Source organism: Harmonia axyridis, chromosome 1, assembly GCF_914767665.1.
Source record: "Harmonia axyridis chromosome 1, icHarAxyr1.1, whole genome shotgun sequence".
Taxonomy (NCBI): Eukaryota; Metazoa; Arthropoda; class Insecta; order Coleoptera; family Coccinellidae; genus Harmonia; species Harmonia axyridis.
Genome location: NC_059501.1, coordinates 35,586,127 through 35,596,958, shown reverse-complemented (window position 1 = coordinate 35,596,958; position 10,832 = coordinate 35,586,127). Strand labels below are relative to the sequence as shown.

Sequence of the window (10,832 nt, the reverse complement as noted above, 5' to 3'; positions counted from 1 at the left end):
AACTGAATTTTGATAGATATTGGATTTTTCCACAAATATTGCAATAGATATGACATAAAAAAAAATGAATTTCACAGAAATTGAAAATTGCTTTCTGGGATGATGTTTTCAGTTCTTACGGGATGTAGTTATAAGAATGTTTTTTAATGATATCTCATTCAGCTCAAAAATTCAAAATTTTCAGACAAATCTATATTGAACATTACCAAATAAATATGTCAAGATTGTCAAGTTTGAAGTTCATCTGATTGTCAACAAATATAACCTAATATATTTAGAATTTAGAACAAAAAATGTTGAAATAATCTTGGCATTAATATTTTAAATCATTCACAATGATTGCTCACACGAGGAAAAGATTCTTGAAAAACAGTAATACGTGTTACTCCTTGTGGAGCCAATTTTTTTTTAGCACTATCAATGAACCCTCCAAAAGATTTTCAACAGATTTTCAATTCAAATACTATTCCCATACCAGTCTTAAAACTAACAAAGGGAAAATTACCAGTTCTGAAAATCATAACAATGTAATCAGGAGGTATTGCACAGACAAAAAAGTTAATATTAATATTGGGACTATAGGTCATGTTGACCATGGAAAAACGACGTTGACAGCAGCAATAACTAAGATATTACAGAGGGAAGGTCTCGCCAAGTTTATGTCTTACGATCAAATTGACAAAGCTCCGGAAGAAAAGGCTAGAGGTGTAGTTAGCTGAAATTATTTTTGGTATAAATTAAAATAATGTTTTTATCCTTTTTATTTCTTGAATTTTTGTCATATTTGAAGAATTGAAATTTATAGGAATAACCATAAATGCTGCTCACATTGGCTATAGTACAAAAAAAAGAAACTACGCCCATACTGACTGTCCTGGTCATGCAGATTTTATCAAAAATATGATATCTGGTGCTTCACAAATGGATGGAGCTATTTTGGTTGTGGCGGCAGATGATGGTGAAATGCCACAAACAAGGGAACACCTGCTTTTAGCTAAGCAAGTTGGAATAAAAAAAATCATAGTTTATATCAACAAAGCTGATTTATCAGATACTGAAGTAGGTAGTTTATGACTACTTAAGTCCCTTTTTTCCAATTTTAGTATAAGATTAATTATTCCAAATATGTGTAAAGAAATTCACCCACTTTTTATACTAATGATAAATTGGATGAGTTATTTGGTTTTAATGCAGTCTTTATCTTCCATTTAGGGTTTGGAATTAGTAGAATTAGAAATGAGAGAACTTCTCGATAAATATGGTTTCAATAGCGATTGTCCAGTAATATTTGGATCAGCTCTAGCAGCATTGAAGGGTGATGATAATGAATATGGAGAGAAATCTGTTAGACAATTACTAGATGCTATCGATAATTATATACCAAATCCAGAAAGGGATTTAAAATCTCCATTCATTCTACCCATTGACAGTGCATTTACCATAAAGGGTAGAGGAACTGTTGTAGTGGGAACAATTAAAAGGGGTATTATGAAGAAAAATCAAGAATGTGATTTACTTGGTTTTGATAGTCATTTAAAAACAACTATTTCAGATATACAAGTGTTTAAAAATAGTATTTTACAGGTAATTGTCCAAACTAACTATAATCATTGAAATTTAATTTGATGTTTAATTCAAGGCAAAAGCTGGGGATCATGTTGGACTTTTATTGAGAGGTGTAAAATCTAGAGATGTCTCTAGGGGAATGGAGTTAGTCCCTAGAGGAAGTCAAGTTTTCACCAATAGATTTAAAGGAAATATTTATTTCCTTACACATGAAGAAGGAGGAAGATCCAAGCCAATTGTTAGTAAATATAGTCAAAAATTATTTAGTAATACATGGAATGTAACATGCAGACTTGATTTAGGTGAGTTTCTTATCAAATATCTACAGAACTTGTTTATCTAAAGTTGTTTTTTTATATTTTCTTGCAATAGTTGTGTAATAAATTTTCACTCTTTTCTTCTTATATTCTATTCAGAAATGTTTTACTCTCATTATTAGGAAGTAATCACTGAATACATATTTCCTACATTAATTTTATTTATCATTGCATGTTCTTTGATAACTTATTTTTCATATATGTTAATCGAAAGAACAATACTAACTGAGTGAAATATATATATTTCCAGAAAAAGGTGTTGAAATGTTTATGCCTGGAGAACATGGTCCCATATATCTGACCCTACAGTGGAAAATGGTTATGACTGTTGGACAGCCATTCACAATTAGAGAAAACAATGTAACTGTTGCTACTGGTATTATAACTGAGCTTTTAGAACCCATATATGTAAAAACCACACTAGGCAAATTGGAATTGTCTGGTTAATTATTATTCAATTCAAATTTTTCATAAGTGTATATAAATTTATGCTAAGAATTGTTTGAAGATTCATAAAAATAAAACTAATTGTGTTATTAAATGAGTTTAATATGATTTCATACATGTCGAGCTGGTGCTCTATGTGTGATATAATTGGAAGAGAAATTCACAAACTTATTAGATTGTCGTATAGCACTGTTTTGTTGAATGTTGTCGAACCACCTAGAAACATTCAAGTATGTCTCCTTTTCAACAGGTGTCAGATTTTGCTGCAAAAATACTTTATCAAACACACATAATCTAGTAATTTTATCTTATGGTTAAATTATTATAATTACTCAGAAATCATGTTATTGATGCTTAGTTATAATTTGATGCTCTTTAATCCTTGTTTAAATTCTGTCACTAATCACAGAATTTAAAATTTATTGATTTAATTATTTACCTTGTTTAGAGGCTTGAAAAAGGGCACTGCCCGAAACGTTGCCTATCAAATGACAGTTTAAATCTTTAAGCAATTAATATATTCAGAAACAACTCTGAAATCAAATTTCACCCTACAATTTAAAATTTATGTTATGAGAGTATATTTATGACAAAAATTTTGATGAAATTCCTATGAAAAAAAGAACCCTGGATTCAATATATTATTGTCTTTTCAGGCATAAATATAAAATTGAGTTAGCATATAAACAAAATTCGAACACTAACTTTTAGCAGTTATAATTCAAAACTATATGAAAGACTTAATTTAAAAAGGAATTTGTTTTTTTGTATTTATTAGACGATTGATATGATATTTATTATTATTTAGCCACATGAAAATAGAATTTTGAGTTACATTAATTTTTTTATATACACATAAATATATTTATATCGGTTCAGAATGATCTATGTTGCTTTCTGACCTAAATACTCTTCATTTATGTTAGTCAAACATATACTTCTGATTGAGTTTTTTTTTATGAACTTACCATCACATTATAAATAATGTAGTATAATGCTACATCTGCAATTGTCAATTTATGGGCCACTAAATAAGTTTTTAATTCTAATAGTCCATTGAGTTCCTGTAATGCTAATAATTATTCCAAGAAAAAATATTTCGATTCTCTTACATTAAGGACTTGTTGAATATTTTGATGGGAGCTCGAGTGAACTGCATATGAAATACAATACTCAAGCCATTGCCAAAGTTGAACTTCTTCAAGCTGATTCTCAATATTATTTTTCATTTTTGATTCCTTTAATAGATCTGATATTATGTTAACGAAACCACTCTGAATAATATTTTTTTTCGTTCGAGTTATCATCTAGAATATAGTTTCAATTCATTATATATACTAATATATGATGAAAAACCAATTATTGGTACTTACAAAATCTGCACCAATATTGATTTTTCCTGGTTGAACTTTTAGATAGGAGGCAACCTGGTTAATACATGATAATGCTGCTTGAACCATTTTTAATTAATTTTTTTTAAGTTATTTATAAATTATTGGATTTTTGAAACGTAGATAAACGAAGTATATGTTTGTTCGGAATGTACAAAATTATAATTATTATGGTTTTTTTATTAGGTTAGGTAATTTAGGTATACGACCAGAGAGACATATTTTCCTATGCTTTCTTTATATTCTTAAAATGGTCTCTATCGTAAAATAAAGCGTACAAATTTTTGAACTTATCGCTAAAACGGTAGAGACCCCTCTTTATGGAATTTTAGTGGTATATGGTCCAACTATTCGTTAAAAAAGATGAAAAACGTTGCAGGTTTTCCGCCATTTTGATTTTTTTTTCAAGGTTCTTTACCTTTTCTGAATTGAGCACTCAAAAATACTCTGATTTGACCAAAAATGGTACCTTCAAAGGTTATACATAACTGACCACACTCAATAGAATATTGGTCAGAAATGACGTTGCACACCCTGTATCTCGCTTATGCTTCGAATCTTCGAAAACGAGGTATACGTCATAAGGGAAAAATGATTCTCCCGGTGTCATCTACATGATTATATAGGTTTGTCCGGTATAAAATGAAACACCCTGTATTAGATCATCACATCATGTTTAGCATCTCGTATCTACAAACATTTCGAGACAAATAATATAATGACAACATAGCAGAAAGGATGTTTAAGAATGCACTAGGATCGAAAGAATTGCCGACAATAGATTAAATCATATGCAACCAAGCCTTCTAAAAAAAAATCTTTTTATGATATACCTATTTTGACTAAGTATAAGAAGGCCTTCGACTCAATTCCACATGGCTGGCTGACAAGGTTTTGGAAATATAGATACAAGATCGATCCAATTACAAAAAACTTTCTGAAGTATGCTATGTGAAATGGAGAACGAATAATCGAACTTTGTATGGCGAACATAACTACTGAACATATTGCATTTAAAAGAGGAATTTTTCATGGAAATTCATTGAGTCCCTTATGGTTTTGCTTGGCGTTGAACCCCCTTTCTAAACTGAATGGTACTGAAAGAGGTTTCAATATCAAAGGCAATAGTAATACTATTACACTTAATCATTTGCTATACATGGATGATTTACAACTAACAGGCAACAAAACCACTTGCAAATCATGGTCAAAGACCGAAAGAAAAGTACATAGGTACTGTAAACTATAAGGAGCGAAGGTAGAGGAAGCATATGTCAGAGAATTTTTTCATTTATTCATCATTCTCAGGGATACATATAAATATTCTGCATTTTTATTTTCATGATTGAGAAGACTGGTAAACAACTAATTAAAAATATTTATTAGTACACTGCAATTCTATGCAATAGTGACGAGTGCTCAAAAGATAACGTTCATTCTAAATCTAGATTCAAGCAATTTGAAAGTGATTTGGAGTATTCACAACCATCCTTTGTTTCTGAAAAAAATTGAATTCATGAATGAAATAAAACAATGATTTAATATAAGATATTCACCCATAAATGAAAGTTTGCCGAAACATTTCCTAGCTTCTCTCAAAGTTTTAATCCTTTTCATATCATTTTGTAGGCGTTCTTGGAGCCATTTGATGACTAATGTTTCAGATGGAAACCTATCGTCGTCAAGCTGAAATTTTGAAGAATACTCTGAATGTACTTTGAGAAGTATTAGATTTGTTCTCTAAAGCAAATAATCTAAATTAAATGTTTCATGTGTCATTGATGAAAAGCCCGCGTGTACCCATTCTCAATAGTTTTAAGATTCCCCGACCTAAGGGCATTCGAAAAAAAAGAGATTAACAAACTTTTTGAATAAATTTAGTGGCATATCCTAGGTAACCGGGCCGGCGTTAGGGATGAATTAGTGAAGCGACTGTTTCAGGCACCTCTTTTTGATGGGGAGCAATTTAGCCCAGTTTGTGGCTCCCTTTCATATTTCTGAAAAATATAGTCTTGATTCTTAAAAACAAAATGAGGTTGGTCCGTTTTGCTTCATTTATCAACATTCCCTGCAATAAAAATCTCCAAACCGTCTTTACTAAGCCACCTGTTCAATAAATAACACATGGCATCATGGCAACCCAAACAATATAAGCAGCATTGCCTATTACCCTAATTGAATAAGGGATGGAATGTATTTCACGAAAAACAACACTTCGAATTACGCGGAAGTTGTTTGCACATTCAATATAATATGGAAAATTCCTACGATTCTGAATTCGAAACTAGTTACTGATATATGCTAAATGTTTTCAGCGGAACATATGTTTTTAATCCCATTTAGTTTTAGAAGATTTGCATGCCTTACCGCCCTTTGTATCTTGTGGTGTGATAGGTAATCTTTCATCGATCGTATGTGATCGATTGTGAATGTGAGAATCAGATATATTACTTACGCATTGTTCATCGGCGTCGAAGGACTCCAGGAATTTATTGCAGGTGAAAATGTCCGAAAAAATAAAGAGAAATCAAAAATGGAGAATTATCACCGAGTCAAAATTGTTCGCGTCGGCCCTGATAGGTAATTTAACGTTAGGTTGCATAGGTTACGGGTAAGTAAGAAATGTATCTTCATCGACGATCTGTTTGGAGATAAAGTACTGTATATGGAGATGAAGTACTATATTCTATTCAACTTACTTCAGTTTAGTTGTTAAAGTTTCAAGAGTGGATATCTTTCTCACTCTTATTTCGAAAATGTTTGAAAAGTTAACTTATTTGCTTTCATAAAGCTAAACAACTCACCATTTGTAGATAACCAAATACACATTGACTAATGCACTAAAAAACTATTGTTAAGTATTATTGACAACAAGTTGATGATAATTCAAACCTGTTCCTCATTGGTGCCTGATCTTTTATATCTTAAAATTCCAATATCGTCATTGTTTTTGAAATTATTATGGAAGTATGATGAGAGGCTTCTTGCATATCCTCCAAAACCTCTCGTGTCATAACCATTACCTTGAAAATTCATATGCATATAAATAACCGATAAAACAGTAAATATATTGGAATTAGAAATTGAATAAAGATATTTAAAAAGTCTTTATGATTACATCTATAGTGGAATTTTCTGACGAAAAGTAGGTAGGTACTGTATTGAAGAGAATATATGCCTGCTCCTAATTTTAAAACTTTAAAGAAGTCTGTCATGTTACATTATATTAATTTTTTCAACTCCGCATGTGGTTTGTTCTCAGGTCGACTGAGAAGCCTGGTGACTGCCACTGCCGGTCCCAAAACCGGATTAAGGAGGTGAATTTCTAGACCAGGATAGCACTAAACCTAAAGCCCGCCACTCACGAAGCGTTTTTTCGAGACTTTGAACGCCAGGCGTCCAAGAGATTCCAGTCGGGCAGTCAAGTTCATTCTCTGATTTACAGTCGTGCGGTCGTGTCCCGAGCTGCCCGACTGTAAAATTATCCGAACGCTCGAACATGGTATCCTTGTGAGTGGCCGCCTTTATGTGAAAGAAGATACTGCTCATAGAACCGGAATAGGACAAAATTAAAGATTACGACCATGTGTGAATGTATAGATGTTGAAATTATTACCTCTACTATTATAATCATAGCTACCATAGTTATTATTTCTGTTATAAGTGTTGCAATTAGGGTCGTTACCATCATTGCTGCCATAGCTGCCTTGATTTCTATTGCTATCGTATCCACTTGAGTGATAGTTTCCATAACCTCCATTAGAATTGTAATCGTTTTTGTTATTATCATTATAGTTGTAGTTGGAGCTACTACCAAAAAAACGATTTCGGTTACTACTGTTTTCGTTTTTTCTTTTATTATTATTGTTGTCGTTATTGTTATCATTTCCATCTTCGTTATTATTTCCTCTGTGGTTATTCCTTCTATTGTTATGATTGTCATATTCCCTGTTATATTTCTTGTCACTTGAATCATAATCTTCTTCTGATCCATCATTATCATTACTATCATTCTCATCGTCGTTATTGTCTTCATTGTTGGAATTACGATTATTTTGTTTATTATTATTATTGTGGTTATTTCTGTTATCATTTTTTTTGTATTTTCCATTGAAGTTTTGCTTTCTTCTGTTTATATGGCCATTATGATAGTTTTGTTCTCTCGACTCATTAGATTCATCAGATTCAGAATTATTTTGGAAGTTACTGTGTTTGTTAGCGTTTTGGTTCTTTGATTTTTTTGTGCGACTGTTTTCCTTTCTATCGGAGTAACTGTTCTCATCACTGGTTATCTCCACTCCACATTCATTCAATAATTTTCTGGCCTCTTTTCGTAAAATATTATCAGCATCCATTGATGAATTATTGTTTGGATTCTCGGTCATCGAATTGTTTTTCAGAGCATCTGATAATTTATCCGAACTACTCAATGCAAAATGTGCATTCAGTAATAATAAAAAAATGGATATCAACTCGACTAGCGACATATCGGAATAGGAAATGATTTGACTGGAAATGTGGGATACCTAGCCTTATAATTTTTAAAACAACAATACTTGTCAGAACTCAATAGGAAAAGTATTATTTCAGCTTTAGATTCGAACATTTGTTTCCCCATCATATTTCTTTCTTTCATTAAAATCCGTCATGTATGAAAACTTTCGTGTAATGTCAACAGTATTGAATGATAAGGTCGATGATGAAATGAGTAATTACGTTAAATGAAAATTGTCTACACAGTGACAAAATTTGTTTTTCTTTATTACTTGATATATTATACATGGAATTCATTAATTTGTTTTTTCAATACATTCTAGATCGAAATGAATGAGTACCTATATGAGTTTTTTTTTCAACAAAATGAACGTTATTTACAAATTGAGCTTTTTCAAGCATGAATTGAATAGATGAAGGGTTGATGAGTGGAATAGTTAAAAAGTATAATGACATACCCCTCAAGAAGAAGTGCATAAATTGATCAGGTTTCTTGAACAAAAGAACAGAAGTTTAGCACATTATAAGATATCGGAGCGCTCTTTGCGTTTTAATTGATTGATTAAGTTTTAGTTTTATCGATATTTTTTTAATGGTTTTTTTTTATATTTTATGCACTCCTTTCACTATAGCGCAACCAAGGGAGGGAGGTCTGTGAGGATTCACAATCACTTTTATTTGTATTATCTTAAGTACATATTTATTTCGACCATCAGTTCAATCTCCGAATTGAAAAATGAATCAATGAAATTAATTATTTTTAATCCACGTTGTTCGGAACCGAGAGATACCTACACAGTTACCTTAATATACAAATTTTATATGAAAATATTCCATTTATATTGAGTTCTTGACTGTCGCAACTATTTCTTGCATTCAAACCTATCGCATTACATTTATTTGCATGAAAAATATTCCTATAAAATTTTCCTTATTGTTAAAGTCATACCAATATAGTGTTAGGCAAGCCATTTGAGTGAATTTAAATTTTATGTGGAATTTATGTGAATTCAATATTATCTTAAAAACCGCAAATAATTGAAAGGAAAAGAGATGAATTTGTGATAATATATGTAGTATATACAAATATCTGTATTCAGTTGGACAGAAACAAATAAATAGCAGTTAATTACGCTATTCAGTTATCGTCAGAAGAAAAATTATATTTCATTTGCATCTTGACCACAGTTTTGATTGATTTTCTGAGCATTAAATTCTGCTTCAACAATAAGAGATTAACTATACTCATCATAATAAAAATGTGGGTATATCCCCTCAGTTAATTTTGTTTTCGAAGGTAAGAAAATTGAATATATAGGTATATTCCTTGTGGTTTCATCGACACCTGGTAATGAATTTAAGAATGAGGAATGTACAATAAATTGTTCGGAATAAATTGATTGGAAAAGGATAACTTTTTTCGAAACGTTACTTTTTAGACTATTATTTTTATTGATGAACTTAGGAATCGTCAACGATAAAATAATCAGTCTAAAATTAGTGTTTCAGTTCTATGTTGGGAATGTATAGGAACTGAGAACCGCAAATTAAACACCACAATTATTAATTTTTCTATGACTGCTATGAAATATCGCCTTTGTAATATCATTTAATTGCATTTAAAACAATAGATTCCTCAAGTTTTGGGCAAAAATCATGTATTAATATACTGAATCTGTAAAGAATATTTCTCTCAGTTCAAATTTTACTGTGCCCAATGATTTTGCACAGTTAAAGACCAATGAAATTGGGGCTTCGAAATGTCATTGCTATAGAAACGCAGAAAATACAAAAAATACTGTTTTACTGTTTACTATCATAGTATAAGGAATCCTTTCCTTATACTATGTTTTTATTGTACTATTCACAATCGTATGAAAATTATAGTGCGAAAACCACATTTTTTACACTTCCACTCTAGAACAAAGGTTTGTTTTTTCGCACTAGCTAATCAATATAGGTAATATTCTACTTCTTCGAAGGACATGGCAAATCGTTCAAAATATCATAATAATTATATATTACTGCTGCTTAATATACTTTCCACAGATAAAGCATCTATTTCCATCGCTAACCCACCATTATAAGACCAGAGAAAATGAATTAGAAAATGTAGATATACCACTTTTCAATAGAAACGCGAATTAGTATTTCTTGCTTTACTATTTGCCGAAAATGTACCGGGTTTTTCACCATAATTTGACCCCCCCTTCAACTTTGTTACTAAAAGAGGTACAAAAAATGTTTTTTACAAAAGTTTCACGAAATCGACTAATGTTTTTTAAAATGATTTCACAAATCGAAATATATACAGAGTGGGCAATATATTGATTGCAACTTCATTTTTTCAAATGGAACACCCTGTATATTTTTCTATATTTGACTAGCTCTTTTTCCCCTTATTTCGAATATATAACATATGTTTGGCCTATCTCTCTTATTCTGAGTACCACAGAGTTTCAAATTTTAAGAACCACCTGGCATGCTCAGTAATCAGTTTTCAAGTGGTAGGCTGCGATAACTCAAAATGCACTTTTTTGACTAATTTCGTTGGCAATTAGACTATATGTCATATCGTTGCCAACGAGATAACTCAAAAAAGGTCATTTTGAGTTAT

At 31.1% G+C, this 10,832-nt stretch overlaps 3 protein-coding genes across 5 annotated transcripts; 1 reads left to right on the top strand and 2 right to left on the bottom strand.

Moving 5' to 3' along the window:
• The first annotated feature begins 257 nt into the window (after window positions 1-257).
• On the top strand, window positions 258-2,424 carry LOC123678643 (elongation factor Tu-like). Its single transcript, XM_045615778.1, has 5 exons — window positions 258-705; window positions 806-1,059; window positions 1,213-1,584; window positions 1,640-1,868; window positions 2,134-2,424. The coding sequence occupies exons 1-5, from the start codon at window positions 336-338 to the stop codon at window positions 2,328-2,330; spliced, it is 1,422 nt and encodes a 473-aa protein (XP_045471734.1). The 5' UTR covers window positions 258-335; the 3' UTR covers window positions 2,331-2,424.
• On the bottom strand, window positions 2,415-3,921 carry LOC123678660 (eukaryotic translation elongation factor 1 epsilon-1). Its single transcript, XM_045615799.1, has 4 exons — window positions 3,704-3,921; window positions 3,443-3,637; window positions 3,299-3,394; window positions 2,415-2,593 (listed from the first exon to the last, which is right to left on the bottom strand). Exons 1-4 carry the CDS (start codon window positions 3,788-3,790, stop codon window positions 2,441-2,443), a joined length of 531 nt encoding a protein of 176 aa, XP_045471755.1. The 5' UTR covers window positions 3,791-3,921; the 3' UTR covers window positions 2,415-2,440.
• Window positions 3,922-4,993: 1,072 nt separating this feature from the next.
• On the bottom strand, window positions 4,994-8,763 carry LOC123680916 (GATA zinc finger domain-containing protein 14-like). 3 transcript variants are annotated; one of them, XM_045619040.1, is made up of 5 exons: window positions 7,338-8,536; window positions 6,614-6,744; window positions 6,526-6,561; window positions 5,278-5,407; window positions 4,994-5,219 (listed from the first exon to the last, which is right to left on the bottom strand). In XM_045619040.1, exons 1-5 carry the CDS (start codon window positions 8,206-8,208, stop codon window positions 5,155-5,157), a joined length of 1,233 nt encoding a protein of 410 aa, XP_045474996.1. In that variant the 5' UTR covers window positions 8,209-8,536; the 3' UTR covers window positions 4,994-5,154. The 3 variants fall into 3 exon arrangements, 2 of the variants coding, with proteins under 2 accessions (XP_045474996.1, XP_045475002.1); XM_045619046.1 differs by having other exon boundaries at window positions 7,407-8,536; XR_006747576.1 differs by lacking the exon at window positions 4,994-5,219 and having other exon boundaries at window positions 6,421-6,561; window positions 7,338-8,763.
• Between the last annotated feature and the right edge of the window lie 2,069 nt (window positions 8,764-10,832).